We start from the raw sequence: 19638 nt of genomic DNA on the forward strand, positions 1-19638 counted from the left end.
AGGAATTTAAATTTAGAGTTTCAATTTTTCTCATTTGCATTCCTTGCTCGCATGCCAATATACCCTGTTCAGCTGCGTTTACAGTGTATGCAAACAGTTACGAAATCGAGATTTAGAGTTGTGCGCGTCACTTCTTAGAATCATAAGATGACAGCGTAGCCGAAGGCACAATTTCAGGGTCAGTCTATGATGGATGTGATTGCTGTGATTGATTTGATTTATGCAGCTGAGTTGGCAGCTTTGGCAAAGGTGTAAGCGCAGCGCAATGTGAGGTGCAGCAGCAGACACTGGCACCCACATATGCCACACCAAAAGCAACTCACACCTGCGGCCAAGCTAATTAACCTTTCTTCAAACACGCACACACACACAGACACATCGACACGCCGACTGCGACAGCGCTTAAGCTGCCTTGGCATTTTCGAAATGGATTCCACAAACTGTTGTCTTTTTTACCCCTTCAAAAGCTCTGCAAGCGGCTGCGCCGGCGCCGTCGCTGTCGTCGGCTCGAAACTCACCACACCGCCTAAAATGGCGACACACACCACAGCTTAATAAATAGAACTCGTTGCGCATGGACAACACCTAGTGTAAGCGTGGCTGTGTATTGGAAGAGTGCCCTCTGTTCACTCGACTACCTCAGTCCAACGTCGTATCAATATTTGCTGAGCACTAAAAGTAATACCAAGTTTCCAATACAGACAGACGAGCACATACCTATCTCCGCACCCTATATAATTATTCAAGTGCCCATTTGAAGTGTGTTGTTTGCTAATTTATGGTTTTTTGTTCGATTTCTTCGATTTGCAGCCAGCGCTGGTTTCCGAACATGGCGCGTTGGTGGCCATTTGTGAGCATTTTGCTCGTCTGCTATGTAGCTGGTAAGTAGCAAAGATCTCTCTTTATTTATCATACATAAATACATGTTTAAGTTAGAGTTGGCCACGTTGGCTGACCTTTACCAGCTGAATGAGCAGCGAATAAATGATTTTTTTTATATAAATTTGCAACTCAAACGACAAAACAAAAGAAATATTTGCCAGCCTCGGTCGTTGGCCAAGGCAAATAAACTTGAAAAAAAAGAGAAGTGTTAACTATTAACCACATGCAACGGCCAGCTGCCGAGGATAGTGGATCAGTTGTTATAGCGAGCTAATGTAATTTCCTGAGTGCAAAAGAGGAAAACCAGAAATCAAAAACAAAATGTAAAAGAAAAGAAACTGTGGCAAGAGACCAAGAGCTGGAGCCGGAGCTGGCCATAAAATAAAAATTAGCATAAGCAACTTTTAATACGATCGCGTTTGGTTTCGTTTTTGTTGTTTTTTGGAGGCGACAACTCCAATGTTGTTTATGCAATACCTTTTTTAAGTTGAACTGCAAACGTGTTTTCGCCTGCTGCCGCCACAGCAGCAAAAGCCATTAGCCAATACATAAACCAGTTTTACGACAGCAGCAGCAGCAGTAGCTACACCTTACGATGTAAACAACAGGCTCCATTAGTGGACGTCACTCACTTACACTTGCGGCTATCGCCATTTCGCTTGCCCTTTCGTTTGCCCGAGAGCTGCAAGATAAATCTAAAAACTAGCTAAGCGAAACAAAAACGAGAGTTGTTTGACTTTTAGAAGTCGTTGAGACTAAACCGGTTAGCCGGAGACTCAAAAAAAAAAAAAATAAGAAATAATAAAAGAAAACGAAAACAAGTGCGAACAGGCTATAAATGCTAAGAGCTGTCGATTAGCTGTAATTATGCACATAATTAAATAATGACAAGATAACAGCTGCCAAATTAATAAAACAAAAGCAACAACAAAATCCATGTATTTACCAAGAAATCTTTGAAAACAATTTAACACAGAATTAGCATAGTAAAATCAATTAAAATAGAAATTCTGAGAATTCAAAAAACTTAGTTAGCCTTAAAAAAAAATGTAAATTAAATTAAAAATAGCATAAAAAATAATTTTAATAAATTCATATTTCTGATAGATTCTTGGAAATTTAAATAACTTTTGAAAATATTTTAGTTAATTAATTATATATTCTAATAATTATTAATTTTTTTTTAATATTATTATTAATATATTTTTATTTTTATCAAAATATATGATTCAATTTTAAAAAATTGTTCACTTTATACTTAAACTAAATATAAATAAAAATAAAAATAAATAAAAAGAAATAAAAAAATTATTTTAAAATAATTATAAATGCTTCAAAATAATAAAAAAAATTCGATAGAAGTATAAAAAAATATAAGAAATCTATAGGATATCTTATACAATTATCATATTAATTATAAAATAAATAACTCAAAAATAAAAAATTTAATTAATAATAAAAACAATTCAAATAAAATTGAAATTTCTTTAAGAAAATTATATTTTGTCAGCATTTAGTAATTCGTATCTTTCTTTCGCCCACTTAGCACAAGACGATAGTGTAGATGTCGAAAGGGAATGTTCCGATCGTCCCGCTGATGAGTACTTCCGTCTGAACACGGAAGGCGATTGCCGTGAAGTGTACAGGTAAGCGTTTAGGCTAAGACGCTCAGAATGAAACATGTTGTTAAACACTCTTTCACGTTGAATGATATTTTGTTTGGGGATATTGTTTTGTTTTCACACGAACAAAAATTGAATATGATATATATAAAAATAATAAATATGAAAAATAATAAAAATAAAGGTGCGATAATGGCCGCGAAGATGGCAGCAAACGCTTGGCACCGATCCGCTGTGCCGCCGGCTTGGCGTTCGATGTGTTGCGTCAGCTCTGCGACTGGAAGTCGAACGTTAAGAATTGTGATGTCAAAGAAAGTAAGTGGGGTGTGTCCGCGCCAGCCATTGAGCTCAGTGCCCAAAAGTATACTTCAAAGAGCTCGCCTCTGTGCCACCCAAAAACTCTCTCCTACACACTCTCTAACACTCTGTTCTCTATCTGTGTATCTGTCTCTCTGTCTCTCTATCTATCTATGTGTGTTGCGCAGCTCATTTTGTGTTATTCTGTAACTAAAAAAGCCGAAAGTCATTGCATTTGTTCAAACCAAACAATAAATAAACAAACCCAATCCAAGCCCCACTCCAATAAACAAAAAAAAAGAAACAAATGAAAAAACATTGCCAAAGTTCTGTTAGCTAGCAAAGGGGCAATATAGCTGAGGGAATTGCAAAGCAAAGAACCACAAGCAAAGAGTCAAGTCAAAACCAAAAACCAACTTTATTTTTTAGATGTACTAAGTCGGGCCTTAAAGAAATTCAGTGCCCCTCCGGCTTGGCCTTTGATTTGTATAAGCAGACCTGCGACTGGAAGGCCAAGGTGACTAACTGCGATGAGAAAGAGAGTAAGTGCCCTGACACACAGCCAAACAACACACTTGTATATAGCACTTGGACAGCAACATACATATAAGTGTATATATGTGCGATCTCGCATCTATATATACGTAGATATAGTGAACTTTGGAACAACAACAATAACAACACTCCTAACCGCCCTCACACAGTCACGTGCATACTTCTCACTTCAAAATTTAGACATTTGTTGTCACTAACACGCCACAACCGCCGCAACTGTGTCATTTGCCGAGCTCTAACTGTGCTTTGTATTTGATCAATTTAGGGCCACGCAAGGCGAAGCCCATACTGAAGACAGATGAGCCCATCTGCCCCGATGGCAAGCTGTCCTGCGGCGATGGCGAGTGCCTCGACAAGGAGCTCTTCTGCAACGGCAAGCCCGACTGCAAGGATGAGTCCGATGAGAATGCTTGCTGTAAGTGTTCACGTGTCCGTGCTCCCACTCTGACTTGTGGCTAACTGTTGTTGGTCTCCACTTTACAGCTGTCGATGAGGATCCCAATCGTGCGCCAGAGTGCGACCCCACGCAGTGCGCTCTGCCCGATTGCTTCTGCTCGGCTGATGGCACACGCATTCCCGGCGGCATTGAGCCCCAGCAGGTGCCGCAGATGATCACGATCACGTTCAACGGCGCCGTCAATGTGGACAACATCGACTTGTACGAGGACATCTTCAATGGCCAGCACCAGAATCCCAATGGCTGCTCCATCAAGGGCACCTTCTTCATCTCGCACAAGTATACAAACTATTCGGCCGTTCAGGACTTGCATCGTCGCGGCCATGAGATCTCGGTCTTTTCGCTGACGCACAAGGATGACCCCAACTACTGGACAAGCGGCACCTACGACGATTGGCTGGCCGAGATGGCTGGCTCTCGTTTGATTGTGGAACGCTTTGCCAACATCACCGATGGCTCCATCATTGGCATGCGCGCTCCCTACCTGCGTGTGGGTGGCAACAAGCAGTTCGAGATGATGGCTGATCAGTTCTTTGTGTACGATGCCTCCATTACCGCCTCGCTGGGCCGTGTGCCCATCTGGCCATATACCCTGTATTTCCGCATGCCGCACAAGTGCAACGGCAATGCCCACAACTGCCCATCGCGTAGCCATCCCGTGTGGGAGATGGTCATGAACGAGCTGGATCGTCGTGATGATCCCACGTTCGACGAATCGCTGCCCGGTTGCCACATGGTCGACTCCTGCTCGAACATCGCCTCTGGCGAACAGTTCGCGCGTCTGCTGCGCCACAATTTCAATCGCCACTACAACAGCAACCGTGCCCCACTCGGCCTGCACTTCCATGCCTCGTGGCTCAAGTCGAAGAAGGAGTATCGCGATGAGCTGATCAAGTTCATCGAGGAGATGCTGGGACGCAACGATGTGTTCTTCGTGACCAATCTGCAGGTCATCCAATGGATGCAGAATCCCACAGAGCTCAATTCGCTGCGCGACTTCCAGGAATGGAAGGAGAAATGCGACATCAAGGGCCAGCCCTACTGCTCCCTGCCCAACGCCTGCCCGCTGACCACGCGCGAGCTGCCCGGCGAGACTCTGCGCCTCTTCACGTGCATGGAGTGCCCCAACAACTATCCCTGGATCCTCGATCCCACTGGCGATGGCTTCTCTGTTTAATCTGCGGCCAGAGCTTCTCTCACTTTCTAATTTCCTTCCCAAAAACAAAAAACAAAAACTAAAACAAAAAAAAACCAACAAGAGAACAACGCATTAGTAGTTCAACCGAGAGTCTGATAAACTAAACACAAAACCTACACAAGCAATAAATTTTAAATCTATGTAACTTCTATATCCCTCTGGCCCTCAACTTGGCCACTATCTTGGCCGCAATCTCAACTCCCTAACCGCCTTTATCTATCTGCCTCTTTTATTTATGCAAATCATCTTTCTTCTCTTTATTGCTGCTTTTTTCTTGTGTATTTCTTTTGACTTTTCGACTTTTCGACTTTTCTCCCAACTTTCTACTTTCATAACTCGACTTTTTCAACTCTGTTTCATTTTCTATTGATTATGTTGAATGATAAAGTGATTTGTTTTAAATTAACGACAAAACAAAAAGCTTAAAAAATGAACAGCAACAGCAAACGCTGCTACTTTGTTATATTAAAATGAAAAACAAAAACAATTTTCACAAAAAACCGCGCCAAAAACTCGCAGCAGCTAAAATTCTTTGTAATTATATAAGTATTTTTTATAAGAAAAATATAAAAAATATATTAAAAAAAAAAATAAACATATTTTTGTAGTTTTCATTTCATTTGACAGATGTCACACGAGAGGCGGAAAATTGGGCTTGTTTTTCAGCAAAGGAGTTTCCAGAGTGGCTTTCTCTATCTCTGTCTCTGTCTCTCAATCAATTTATGTATATATTCATATTATATATTTATACCTAAAACTTGCTACTAATCGATAACTTTTTCCGCTTTAAGGAACTCGTATCGATCTTCAGTTCTTAAGTCAAATCTCTGGCATCTTTAAAGCTAGAGTCTTCAAATAAAACATTCACTTTCCTGTATATCTTATACAATTTTTGATTTATTTTATAATTTGGATATCAAAGAAAACACATATTGGACGGGTATCTTCTAGTCGGGCATTTCTGGCCAAAGCACACTTCTTCATATATGAATTAAAGTAGGAATAATCACGATGGCTTTGAAATATATTTTATCTAAAATAATATCTTCATACTTTAGACTAAGAATATATGTTTTTTCACACGAGTCAGAAGTAGACGTTTTTCACAGTAAGGAAATTCATATTTGTATATGAATATAGCAAATATATAGGAACACGAGTAACTTAACCGCAGAACAGAGTACCAAAGATGAACAGCCGAAATTTGTATTGTTTCTTATTATTTAGCTTATTGGTAAGTGAAGTCCATATAAAGACATATTTTTATTTATTTAAACGTGTTCCTAAGATTTTTAACATACCTGAGCTGGTTTCTCAACCGGTGCCAGATAACACAACTAGCTCTAATAAGCAATTAGGCGTCCATCAATTGTCCAAAAATAAAACTCTTGTGCTCTTCCCGACTGCCGAGGCGACTGTCAGCTCCTCAGCCGGGAATTTTACACTAAAAGTCAAATCTGTCACAGCAGCGCTTGACAAGCTTGACAATGCGCAAACCGAGGACATCATTGAATTGCCCAAGCTCATCAAGGATAATCGTGGGCATTGGGTGTATAATCCGTGGCCAGTCACATTCGGCAATCGCATTCTGGACACTAGATTCACCAAGAGCCAACCATATGTCCACATCAATGTGGTCTCCAATCCGAAACGCTTCTATGATCCCCAGACCGACATGAGCACCGTTTGCATGGGCTCCACCATTCCGCACGGCGACTTCAAGGTGAGCAGGTGGATGGATCGACATATCTACAGGCACAGGCAAATAAGTCAAGCATTCTACATGCAATTGCGACGGGATGTCTACATCAATGGCAAATCCGAGATGTGCCATGACAAAAAGTATAGCAAATGGATGGACTATCAGCAGTGCGCACTGCGGCGCAATCAACGCTTAGAGTCGTATATACCGCAGTATCCGTTGCATCAGCTGGTCAGGGAAAATAGTTAAGACAGTCGAGAAAGTCTCCTATTTAACAGAATTTTGCATACGTATTTTATAAACTGTATTAAACTGTTCAACTCAGCACCATATTCAAGCGTAGCCTCTGCTGGTAGATGCGATGTCAATTACTGATTGATGAAGGAGGATTGATGATGAGTATCGGCTGGCAAACTCAGGGAACTGATCAAGAGGCCAAGGGAATCGCAGTCAGTCTGTGATGATTGCATCACTGGTTGCAAATCTGATTGAAGATCAAGTTTCATTAGTGATTGAAGCAACATTGAATAGTAGAATTACTGAAAAAATGACCATTTGGAACTGATTGAATGACTGATGGATAACTGGGAAATGGATTGATTGAATGATGGAATAAATAACTAATGAAATAAGTGATTGACTGAATAAATGGATCATTGATTGAATAATTGATTGAATATGTTATTGATGACTGATTGAATAGCTGATTGACTGACTGAATGCCTTATTATGTGACCAATAGCTGCATAAATAAGTAATTGAATGAGTGATTGATTCTAAAGCAGAATTAATGACTGATCACTGACAACTGATTGACTGACTGATTGAATAGCTGATTGACTGACTGAATACCTTATTATGTGACCATTAGCTGAGTGAATATGTAATTGAATGACTGATTGAACTGATGGCATTATTGATTAAATTAATTTAAATCACTGACTGATGACTGACAACAGATTGAAGGACTGATTGACTAATAAAACAAGCCAATCAAGAACTGACTAATTGACAGTCTTATTGACCAATTCATTGGCTGAAAGATAGGAGACTGACTGATTGACTGACTGACTGGATAATGTTCCTTTTTCCAATTGGGAAGAATACGTTTTATACCCATTAGTAATTCACACGTTTCCTTTCTCTTCCTGCCAGTCTGATTGGATTTGTAGTCTAAGTAAATTAAAGGCTTTGGTAATAATTTTTTCATGCACTTTATTCTCAATATCATGCGGCTATTATGCCGTGTTAGAAGCTATAAAGTTTTTGTTTTGTTTTGTTTGGTTTTGGGTTTCGATAGTAATAATATTAAACTATGCATATTGAACCAAGTGTGGAGAGAGCGAAGCGTTCTGCAATTAGAGCCACAGACGCACTTGTTGATCCCAGCTGGTCGAGGCTAGGCACATGCCATTGGGGCACAGGCTGATGCAAGTTATGCGATTCTCATGCCCGGACAGCGTGCCTGCAGAGAGCAAAGACAGAAATCAATACAAGTCCAAAGAGAATTGAAGCCATCGACGTTTGCCACCTACCCGTGTGCCGTTGCTTCATTGCGTCCCACGAGTGAACGTTGCCCTCAATGCCGGCGCACAATAAGTAGCGACCGCTGGTCGACAGAGCTAATGGGCACAAAATCAGATTAAAAGTCGTCTAAAGTCAAGGCGAAAACAGCGCAGGCGAAAGAGAACAGTAAGAAAAGAAAAAAACAAAATACGCACCGCACGATGTGAAGCCCGTGTTCTTTTGGGGCGGCTCATAGAGTCCGATTTGTTGGTCGGCACGCAAATCATACATGCGCGCTGTCTGATCCTCCGAGCAGGAGGCGAAGCCAAAGCCGCTTGGATGATACTGAAATGATGTAATAGTGGCATCACAATCGAAGTAAGTGGAGAAAAACTTACGCAAACGGACGACACGTCCATGTCGTGACCGAAGAACATTTGCTTGTGTCCCTGTTCGCGTACATCCCACAGCTTGGCAGTTTTGTCCACTGAACCGGTTATATACGTGTTCATATCGGGCGACAATGAAAGACCAGCAATATCGCCAGCATGTCCATTGAAGTCCATTGTCTTGACACCCTTCTCCAAGTCCCAGTGACAGCTGTCGTAGATAATGGATTAGTTTAATGAGAAAGTGTATAATTAATGTGTCAACTAACATTTTCATATCACCCGATCCCGTGATCAAGTGGCCATCGTCCAGAAAACGACATGAGCTCAGAAAGCCCTCGTATCCAATGAGTTCTCGAACCATCTTGGCCACGCCGGATGCGTCTCGATTGTTCACATCGTAGACGGTGCATTGATTGTCCATGCCACCGCAGGCTACAAAGTTGCCCGATGGCGAAAACGCCACGGTCATTACCCAGGCGGAGCGCAAGGGTATAATCTGCACCTTGTTCGCTGTCCAAGTGTCCCAAATAATCAATTTGCCATCCAAAGAGCCAGTGACACAGTGGCGGGAATCGCCAGCAAAATGCACCGAGTTGACCTTGTTGATGTGACCTTTCAATATCTTTTTCGAAGAGAAACGTATTTTGGGCACATCGCTCATGTCACCGCATTTCTCCCCCAATGTGCAATCCGCCTTCGACTTTTGATCATCCTGTCCGAATGCAAAATATTAATTAATCATTTTTAGCCCAATTTGTATTACATTTTATAAAGATTAACCTTAAACTTTTGTATCATGCCATTGATCTCGTCGTAAAGTTGTTGGGTTTCTGGATCAATTTTCGGCATGATTGCGCATCAAATAACTGCGACAGCAAAATATTTCAAATAACCGTTACGATCCAGTCGACCAATCAAGAACGCGTCGCGATGCAAACTAATGTCGAAATAAATATTTAACTTACACTGTTATGATGATTTCATTGCATTGCTTGAGACGGTAATGCAATTAACTAATTGGATTAGTTGGTAAGGCGAAAGCAAATACGAATTTTAAGGAAATATCCAAAACTTGCGCGCGTATTACAAACACTCACTCGCGCATGCGCATTAAGCAGAACTGCCAACTCTTAACACTGCAACACTGTAAAGAAATGTTAACAGCACTGCTCCTCACTCCTCAATTGTAAACGTTTCATTAGCATTTTATTCATTGACTTTATTAATATTTAATAATCAAATTAATTGTTTGTCATAGAATAATAAAAAATGTTAAGTAATTAAAAGCTATGTGATCACAGAATTACGAAATTCTGCTAATACTTTCCGTATTCGATATATATCGATAAGAAATCGACATCAACGCACAGATGTTAAGCGTGCAATTTAACAGCTGTTCAGTCACAAAAAGATCTTGGGACCACAAGGATTTGCTTTTATTTTTAACAATTAACACAACACCCGCCAGCCGCCAAAAATGGAGCAGAGGCAGAGGCACTAAGATTCAAGCGTATTATGGAAACACTACCATGTGCCAGCGAAGTGGCACATATGACGGAACAGCAAACTGAATCCATTGTAAACATAAAACGCATTTCGGTGCCCTTTGGAAATCAAAGTTTGATGGACACGGACATGGCCAAAGCTGAGGATGTCACGCATTTGCTGAAACAAAAGCCACAGCATACGGAAACTCTTGTTAGCGTCTCAGGCCAGTCCCACCTTGCAAATCTCGGCAGTATCGACAGCCTCTGCGAGAGTGTGGTTAATATACCTAAGGAACTGATTCTCATTTCAATGGTGGCTCAAGAGCAGGCGCTCTACAATCCCAAGAATCCGCTCTATCGCAGCACAAAGAGCAAGGATGAGAAATGGAGTGAAATTGGCACTCACGTGGGCTGGACAGGTAAATTGGCAATTGAATAACATCTAAATAGAAATCAAGCTTAATTCTATCAATTCAATCTATGAACAGATACGCAATGCAAGGCCAAGTGGAAGGCAATGAGGGATCAATATTGCCGCGAGCTAAAACGCGCCAAAGCTAATACCAAAGGCAACGTCAAGTGGAAGTACTTTAAGGATCTCGACTTTTTGCGTCCCTATGCGTTGGCACGCAAGTAAAACGAACAAATTTTCATTTTATTTATATATTATCTGTAGCTATCTCCATATTCCAGCTATCGCTCTCGTGGATCCCAAAATAGCAATGGCATTTTGACGGCTATAACGCTGCCAAACATTACCACGACAACAACAATTACGAACAGCAGTAACAACAACAGCACCAACAACAATTCATTTAGCAATAGCAGCAGCAACAGTCAAAATCTTAATTTGTCTGCTGAGACAACCAAATTTGCCAGCATCAAAATCGAGGATAGAAACGGTTCGCTCTTGGAGACCTGTAGCTTCGTGCCAACAGCAACAACAACGGTGACAACAGCAGCGACGAACGCAGTAACGCTTGATAAGAAACCGGATACAACGCGTGGCCTAAGCACTTTTGTAGTTAGCCATATGATACAACACCAGCAGCAGCAGCAGCAGCAGTCACAGCAGCAGGATACCAATTGGAACTATATAACCGATGCAAGTGGCAATGGCGTTGGCTCGGCCACATCAATTACAGTTACCTGCGAGACACCGAATCAATCGGCTAGCGATACGCTGTACAATGATTTTGTGGATTGCGTAAATGTTGGCAGCGTTGTGAACCAATCGTCCACGCACAATCATCAAACGAATGCGGATGAGGAGGACGATGATCCCATACACACATTTCTCAATATCGAGAGCTACTTTGAGAAGGAGCTGATCATGCTGATACAGCAGGAAGATATGATCTACAACTATAGCAATCAAAACTATCGCAATGTCAAACTAAAGCTGGAAGTCTGGGATGAGATAGCACGCAAGCTTAAAAAGCCAGGTTAGTCAAACGATTTTATCTATTTCCTAATATATTATTTAAAATATATTATATATTATTCAGTCAAGCAATGTCGGGGGAAATGGAAGGCTTTGCGGGACCAATATGCACGGGAGTACAAGCGCATAAAAACACAGCTGAATGTCGACGTCACATCGCGATGGAAGCACTATGACTCTCTAAGTTTTCTACAAAAATATATACAACAAAAGTCACTGTAAGTAGTTGATATAGCAGAGATAACATGATTTTTATCATACCATTCGCAGAGACGGGGACGCATTGAATATGCTGATACCCAAGCATGATCCTGTTGCTGAACTGGAGGAAAATATGACCCAATCGCCATTGCGGCATTCCGAGCCACAGACGAGTAACTTGGAAGCATCGCCAGGTAGTTCATCTCAGCTAAATATGTCTACACTGCCAACGCTAACGGGACCACACAAAGCCGAACTTTCCGTCACAATGGAGCAACAGCAACAGGAAGTGCAGCAGCCCAGCGAACTGTGCGTGGCCAGCTATGATGAAATGGATATAGAAAACTATATAAATGGAGATGTGGTGCATGATGAAGACGATGAAAACGACAATGAGGACATGGACACGACGACAACATCGGAACAGCAAACACAGCAGCAGCAGCAGCAGCAGCAACAACAACAACAACAGCACCATGTGGTTAGCTATGAAAATGAGGAGGATTCGGTTTATATGACCGTTGAAAGCGTTAGAAACGCGCTGTCCAAATCGGAGCAACTGAACGAAACGGGCAGCAGCTTGGAGCCGCAGCAGCTGCAGCAACAACTACAAACGGCTAGCGACTATACACAAAAGCTGGAGGTGCATACACCCACGTCGACCAGCACACGATATCAAAATGCAGCTAATACACCATCAACATCTAGTCAGGCTGTCTTTCCGCTCGGCGGCTGTTCTATGGCTGCGGAGGAGGATGAAATTGGGGCCTTTTTCAAGGCCGTTGCCATGAAAATACGCAATGCACAACTGGAGCCGGTGGCTTTTACAGATCTGCAAATCGATATACTGCGGGTCATCAATGAAGCGCTGCGTAATCACTAGGAGTTCATCACTAGTGAAGGACGCGATGAGAGAAAGATCTCGATGGACCCCCAAATATGGTTTCAATACGTTGCGCGTTAGTAGCTCTTAAGTGTTATTTGAAGCATGTCTCTTCTGAATTATTAACTTGATTTATGATTTATCCTTGTCATATTTAAATTTGCCCCAAACACACACACACACATTTACACCAACAACGAAAGAGTTACTTTTTGTACATAGAAAACTGTAATGTTGTAAAACTTTAGTGTGCTTCCAGTTAACAGAACTGGAACTAAAATACAAAATTCTTAGAAGTCCCATATAACGAAAAAAAAACATAATGTGTACAATTACGAAATGGAACAACAATATAGTGAACCAAGAATATATGTATATATTTTACAAAAGAAAATCGTGTTTGTTTAAAGTTAGAATTATCTTGTTGAAATTGAAGCAAAAAGAGTCTATCTTCAACTCGAAATATGATTACGATGCTTTATTCTAGAACTATATATACCATATACAAACCTTCCCTCAGCTACCAGTAATAGCACGAACACTTAACTACCTCACTTGAGCTCCATTTGCCAGGGTATGTAAAAATCAATGCAGCTGACACTCAGCAGTTGATGTAGCCCTCTTTCAGCTTGCTTTGAACGTGGGCGCTGGCTGCCTTTGGTCTCTGTTTGCAGCATCTGTGCACAAACATTTGGACAACTGCTGAGCAACGCAGCGAACTGGAGTTGCCGCCCAAGTGGAGCACTTGCGCAGACCACCCAAACCCGCCGACAGTTGGCTATGTTTATGTGGCACACGGCGTATGTGGTATATAGCAGCGTACAACAGTTGCTGCTCTTATTTGGCCAGCCGCACAGCTGGCACTGAAACATGGCTGCTCCTTGGCATTGGCCAGCGGCTTGCGAAACGGGCAGAAACCGGTTTAGCTGCTGCGCCCAATCAGCTACCAGCGCAAGCGAGACGACACTACACTACCTATGCAGTACATAGAGCGCACTGGGGGCGGGGCCAACGCCATATGGCGGCGCATTGGGTGTGGTTACTTAGCCAGCAGCAGGCGCAGCTGCTGCAGCGACAGCTACTGAAATGCCAAAATCTATGTAAAAGTGAAAATTTTTAATAAACATTTTCATTTTCAGGCGGAAGTTCGAACCCATTGAAAGCTAATCAAACGACGAGCAGCTCGATAAACGGAACCTCTCGCCATTTGGTAGCCACGCTTGATTGATTTCCTTCAGTTATTTGTTTTTGCAATTCATTTGCATTTCAGTTCTCAATGGTTGAGTGCGCGAGTTTTAATTAAATCAAATATGGGCGTGGGCGGACTGGCAGGTACCACAAAATTATGGCCTAATCATATATGGGGGAGATTTCAATTTTGAATTGCAAATGACATTCATATGCTTAGCTCAAATGATATGAGCTTCAATTAACTTGGGCTTTAATATTTCTGATTGAAGTCGAGTCTTTAGTTGTGGCATCAGCTCAAGCTGTAATATGTGTGGCAAAGTTTGGTGGAAAGGAATCCTATCTTAAGATGGTGGAAAGAGGGAGGAGATATTTCTCAAGTAATTTAGTTTATATTTAGTCTATATAGACTCTTGCAAGTTTATTGAGCTCCTTTAAGTCTAATTATTCAACTATTCCTATATTCATTATGTTGTAAAGGTATAAATATTTTTTAAATATATTACTGCTTAATACTCTTGAAATTATTGCTATATGTATTGAGCTTATCTTAGTTTATTATTTTATTATATTAAATTATTTAAAATCATATCATAATCATATTAATGATTTCTAGAATGAATATTTATGTAGAGCTCATAGCCAAGCTATTGTTAGCTTCTTTTTCTTAGATCAAGTCTTTACAGTTAGATATTTAAAGATTTAGACTTATGTTTTTCGATGGATTGAAACATATATCGATCTATAAATCAAACATCGAATTTCGTATCATTTTGATTATACCAAAATTATGACCTTATCCTCATTAAAAATATCAAAATAAAAATATTTTAAAATATTTTAAAATATATTTAAAATTTATTTTTAAAATAAATTGATTGACTTTTCTCATTTTCCCACTGAACTAATAACATTTAAGTTTCGCTGACTTCATATACTATTTCCACATATTACTTTATTTAAAAAAAATGTTATAAAATATTATATAAAAACTGATTTCTCTGCAGACGGTTCACCTTTCCTGTTGTGGCGTTGCAAGTTTCTTCTATGCGCCCTTTGCCACTTGCCGCTCAATCAGCTGAGCTTAAGTGAAAACTCAGAGCTTTAGCATTTGGCGTTTGGCAAGCAATTTTCAAGACGCTGCGACGGAAACTATTTTCGCGGCTCATTTAACGGGCTTTTAGCCAGCAGGCAGATAGCTGGAAAAAAATCATAAAAAATATGAAATATATATAAATATTTTTTATGGCCTGCGGGTAAGTGTGTTACACGGTTAAAGCAATTTACGACGATTGCGAACATGCCTCAATGCATCCACGCCCACAAATTGTGTCCTGCATGTCCTGCGGGCAACTTGGAAGATGGCAAAGATTGTTGAATCTGCTTCTACGTGTGCCATTTGAGCAGCTGTTGTGGGGCAATGCACTCTTAATGGGCAAACTCTGCGGCTGCTGCTGCTGTGGTTACAGACTAGATACAGATATATACATATATATATTTAAGATTCATTTCCTGGGCTGTGTCGCACTTTTCACTTGCAAAAATTGATTTAACCTGAAATGAAAGCCTCCAGCTTTGGGTCGAGTTGAGAGAGAGAAAAAAAGGCTCACAACGAAAGTCGGCGACAAAATGCTGACAAACTGCGGCGGTTGGCCACTGCAACTGCGACTGTGTGGAAACTGTTTGGCTGTTATCATAAATAAAGAGCGCCAAATGTCAAACGTTGTCCGGGTTATAATATCATAAACTAAATGCAAGTGGCGCAGAAATCAAACATGCAACATTTCGAGCATTCGAACAATTCACGATTTATTGGCCATGTTCATAATGTTGCGACTGCCAGCGACAGCGGCCCGAGAGCGGGCCTGCACTTTTTAAACTGAATTGTTTCCGGGAACTGTTGCTCCAACACCAACAACAATGGCACACAACAGCAACAGCAACAGCAACAGCAGCAACAACAAAAACGAAGCGCTGAAAAGCTTGTAAAACATTTGTAGCAACTGCTGCTGCTGTTGCTGTTGCTGCTGCTGCTGGCAGTTCGCAGTTCGATTCAATTGCGATGCCAAGGCGGCTGCTATTGCTACTGTGGACCACGTTCACCCAGCCAAAATGTTTTATTCATAAAGCAACAGCAGCAGCAGCGACAAGATCATCGCCGTTTGTTGCTTTTGAGTGTCCGCTGGCTGCTAGCTGCTAGCTGCTAGCTGCTGGCCACATCCAGTTGCAGCTCCTGTTCCTGTTTGCTGTTGCTTGCTGGCCCAGCCGTCGTCGGCCTATGCTAATTTCAAGCAAACTTATCAGACGGCGCGCATCTTGCCCAGCCTTTGGCTGTTTTGTTAGATTGCCCCACATGACCAACTCACAAAGGGGTGCTAATCGCCAAATTTACAACTTGATGCAAACGCTCAAACAACACACAAGCACACACACACACACACATCTCACACTCACACAACACTTGAGCAAAACGCAAATGGTCCAGAAAACAAAACGACCGCAAAAAACTGTGGGTTTAGTATCTGCAACTGTTTTGCTAGACAAAACTATAAAAATCAACACAGCGCATAGAGCTACAATGATAGCTGCACACACATACATATACAGCTACAGCAACATAACTCCCAAGCTGCCCTCGCTTCAAAGTTGTTGCCAACGACTTTCACTCGCCGCCCCGCTAAGCATGCTACGAAAAGCGTTACATTTGAAAAATGTACTTTTTTTCACACTGCCAACGACCTCAACCTCCCTCTAGCAGTCTATGGTGACAGTGACTCTGCACAGTGGTGCAGAGTATGTTAGAAAGTTTAACAAAGTATGCGTAAATTTAAAATAAAAAGGGAGTCTATGGGATATAGCAAATTAGAAAGGGCAGCTGCAGCACAGTGGTACAAAGTATGTAGAAATAAATATAGAAAATAAAATAATATATAATATATGGTTAAGATTTACGTGTATGTATAGAGAAAATTATAAGACTGCTAACTTTGATTGCGGACTGACTAAGTCGAATAGCTTAAATTGCTAAAATAAAATATAAATATGATTTTTAATATTTTATTTTATTTTTCTAGTATATCACATAAATCCATAAAGACCATAATTATTAAAAAACTACTTAAAGATATTAAAAAAACAAAAATATATATATATATATAAAAAGCACGGAAAAATAATTGTATAATTTTATAGTCCAAATTCAAGATAATTTATAATATATTTATATATTAAAAAGAAAATACTCATAAAAAGTTAAAAAAAAAAAAATTATATAAAAAACACAAAAAAAAATAGAAGAAAAAAATAGAATTTAATAGTCAAATAATTTATTGTAATATACGTATTCAAAAATTTTATAATAAATCAAAACCAATATAGCTGTCAGCAATGTTGTACCACTGTGCCAGCTAGGTGCGACGTTGTGGTGTGCGCTGAAAGGGTATTTTTTACAGCCACATTGTGTTAGTTAGAGAAGGCACATAACACTTTGTTATGTGCGCTTGACAAAGTTGTGGCGCTCTAAAAGTGCTTAGTGCCTTAGTTTAAAGCAATTTTTACTCTGTTTTCGGCTTCTTTTTTATGCACATTTCTCTTCTGGGTGGATAACAGATAAACGCACATAGCTGGGCATTGGAATTGGGTGCTAATATGGTCAAAGCGCTGCGTTTGAATGGCTGAGCAGCTGGTGTGGGCTGGGGCGGAAGTAGCGGGCGCATTCTTTGAGTCTGTTTTTTAAATTTAAAGATTCGCACATGCTGATAAGCACAATAAATAAATCTCGTATAAAGGAAACGGATAACGGATATTTGCGGAATTTACAGACACGTGTGAGTTTGGGGGCGGATGAAACAAATGGCTTTAGCGGAAGGCATTTGGCGCACGCTGCATAGGGTGACTGCTGCATCGCATATGTTAGACGACCCCCAGCTGCAAGCTGCGAACCGGCAAGGACCACGTTGCAGCCTCGAAGGAAAGTGCCAAAATGCCAGGCGCGACAAGTTCAACACCTTGGGCAAAGCGAGGCGATCATGATCCACTCGGCCAGATGAAATAAAAAAGAGAAGAGTATATAAGAAGCAGCAGCAGCAGCAGCAGCAACAGTAACTGCAGCAGGCTGTTTGGGCCTGGCTGAATGTCAACTTTATTAAAAGAAATTATAAATTGGTATGCCAGTCAGTTGGTCGGCACCGAGACGCGGCACCAGGCAACGGGCAACGGGCAACGGGCACCACTGGCCGCCACTTCACAGACACCGCGCGCAAAATTCCAGGCTCACACATCATTAAACGAGCAAGAAACAGCAGTCTGCAGTTTAAGTGGTTGGCCAGGCTTTCAGCCATTACAATTACTGACAAAAAGCATCAAGCTAATAATAAAAACAAAAGATATCCTACAGCGAGGGCAGCGCGAGCAGTTGTAAGAACTGCAGTAGACCAACTTGGGTTTATAAATAAATAAACAACATTTGCCTAATTGAAATAGAATCCGTAGCTTATATAATTATGAACAGCTGAAGAGCTATTTCAATTAAATTCTCATATAACTAAAGTCTTGATCGGAACTGATCTTACCACCGCCTCTGCCAAAACTCTTTAGGAATTCTTTACAAAAAAAGAAGCAAAAAGACAAACGCAGAATGCAGAAGCCATCGCCTCGCATTGCTTAGCGCGCTGAGACAAAAGGCACAAAGCTCATGTCAAGACATTTAGAATTATGATAGAGTTTTGATGTTGTCATAAAAAAATTTAATTGAAATACCAAAAATGGCAATGAATACCGCCAGACGGCCCAGATGAAGACGTCAATGTGGCTGCCGGGGACTTTGACTTTTAATGTGTATATTTTTGGTAAGCATTAAGTATTTATTGCAGACAATGTCCGCCATGTATCACTCACTTGTGCGGAGCCTCCACAGCTGCCTGCCCACAGGGCCCAAGTCCCAGTCGCAACTGCCCAACTTAAAGCAAGATGTCAAAATGAGGCCACTTAGGCGCGACTTTTGGAAATCAACTCACGAAACAGCAAAAAATAAGAGCCAATGATGATAATGATAATGCCGATGACGATGATGATCATGACGACGTTGACAACGACAACAAGTTGTAGACCGCTTGCTGTGCACAGAGCCAACGCGAGTGGTTAACTCTTTAAGGTGTCGCCAAGACAAACAAGTTGCAGAAGCTGCAGTCGAGCGAATCTGCTGAAGTTTTGGTCCAGTTCTTGGCTACATTTCAATTACTTTGTGGGGCAGCCATTTAAATGAAAATGCCACACATTTTGCCCGGGCACAAGCCACACCAAGCACAGCAGGTAGCCTCAGCTCCTGCTGCCCCCGGCCTGCCAGCACACACATGTGACGACAGCCGAGGCCAGAGGTGCGTTCGCAAGTAATCATAATCTTAAGGTAATAACAGGCACATTACATGTCACATTAATAAGCGGCGGGCAGGGCCAAGCGTTTAAATTAATATCATAATTCATATTGCAATAATTTAGCATGTTAGCGACGCACATGCAAGTCGTCCTTGCTTATTAATTTTATGTGACTTTATTTTTCTACTTCTGCTGCTCGAAGTATTTTTTCGTTTTGGCAAGGGTCCTGCGTGTGTGTCCTGCGGTTTCCCCCACCCCCCCGTCCGTGTGTGCAAAAAAGAAAGCCAGCGAACGCTGTACGTAATGAGAGTGCGACATAGGCAAACATTTACATGCAAGTCCTTTAAGCTTGATAAATGAGTGGGCCAGTTGAGCATGCGGGCAAACAGGCAGTGGTTGGCAACTGCCTAGCTAAAGCGGCTCATGTGGCGTATGCTTAACTTTCTGCGGC

The 19638-nt window shown here is 41.2% G+C and overlaps 4 protein-coding genes across 5 annotated transcripts; 3 read left to right on the top strand and 1 right to left on the bottom strand.

Annotated features, from left to right (window-relative positions):
• Positions 1-599: 599 nt before the first annotated feature.
• On the top strand, positions 600-5274 carry LOC111596874. Of its 2 annotated transcripts, none has more exons than XM_023311320.2 (6): positions 600-678; positions 811-881; positions 2429-2528; positions 2689-2819; positions 3622-3771; positions 3840-5274. In XM_023311320.2, the coding sequence occupies exons 2-6, from the start codon at positions 830-832 to the stop codon at positions 4988-4990; spliced, it is 1584 nt and encodes a 527-aa protein (XP_023167088.1). In that variant the 5' UTR covers positions 600-678; positions 811-829; the 3' UTR covers positions 4991-5274. The 2 variants fall into 2 exon arrangements, with proteins under 2 accessions (XP_023167088.1, XP_023167089.1); XM_023311321.2 differs by lacking the exon at positions 2689-2819 and adding an exon at positions 3231-3343 and having other exon boundaries at positions 3840-5273.
• Positions 5275-6061: 787 nt separating this feature from the next.
• LOC111601807 lies at positions 6062-7381 on the top strand. The gene is made up of 2 exons (XM_023318602.2): positions 6062-6245; positions 6300-7381. Exons 1-2 carry the CDS (start codon positions 6201-6203, stop codon positions 6960-6962), a joined length of 708 nt encoding a protein of 235 aa, XP_023174370.1. The 5' UTR covers positions 6062-6200; the 3' UTR covers positions 6963-7381.
• Positions 7382-7911: 530 nt separating this feature from the next.
• LOC111596871 (guanine nucleotide-binding protein subunit beta-2) lies at positions 7912-9568 on the bottom strand. Its single transcript, XM_023311318.2, has 6 exons — positions 9392-9568; positions 8878-9323; positions 8618-8819; positions 8435-8564; positions 8249-8335; positions 7912-8178 (listed from the first exon to the last, which is right to left on the bottom strand). The coding sequence occupies exons 1-6, from the start codon at positions 9458-9460 to the stop codon at positions 8072-8074; spliced, it is 1041 nt and encodes a 346-aa protein (XP_023167086.1). The 5' UTR covers positions 9461-9568; the 3' UTR covers positions 7912-8071.
• Positions 9569-9917: 349 nt separating this feature from the next.
• On the top strand, positions 9918-12986 carry LOC111596870 (probable basic-leucine zipper transcription factor R). Its single transcript, XM_023311317.2, has 5 exons — positions 9918-10517; positions 10587-10731; positions 10792-11543; positions 11607-11760; positions 11813-12986. Exons 1-5 carry the CDS (start codon positions 10127-10129, stop codon positions 12624-12626), a joined length of 2256 nt encoding a protein of 751 aa, XP_023167085.2. The 5' UTR covers positions 9918-10126; the 3' UTR covers positions 12627-12986.
• Positions 12987-19638: the final 6652 nt, after the last annotated feature.

Source organism: Drosophila hydei, unplaced genomic scaffold, assembly GCF_003285905.1.
Source record: "Drosophila hydei strain 15085-1641.00,03,60 unplaced genomic scaffold, DhydRS2 tig00000001-arrow-pilon, whole genome shotgun sequence".
Lineage (NCBI taxonomy): Eukaryota > Metazoa > Arthropoda > Insecta > Diptera > Drosophilidae > Drosophila > Drosophila hydei.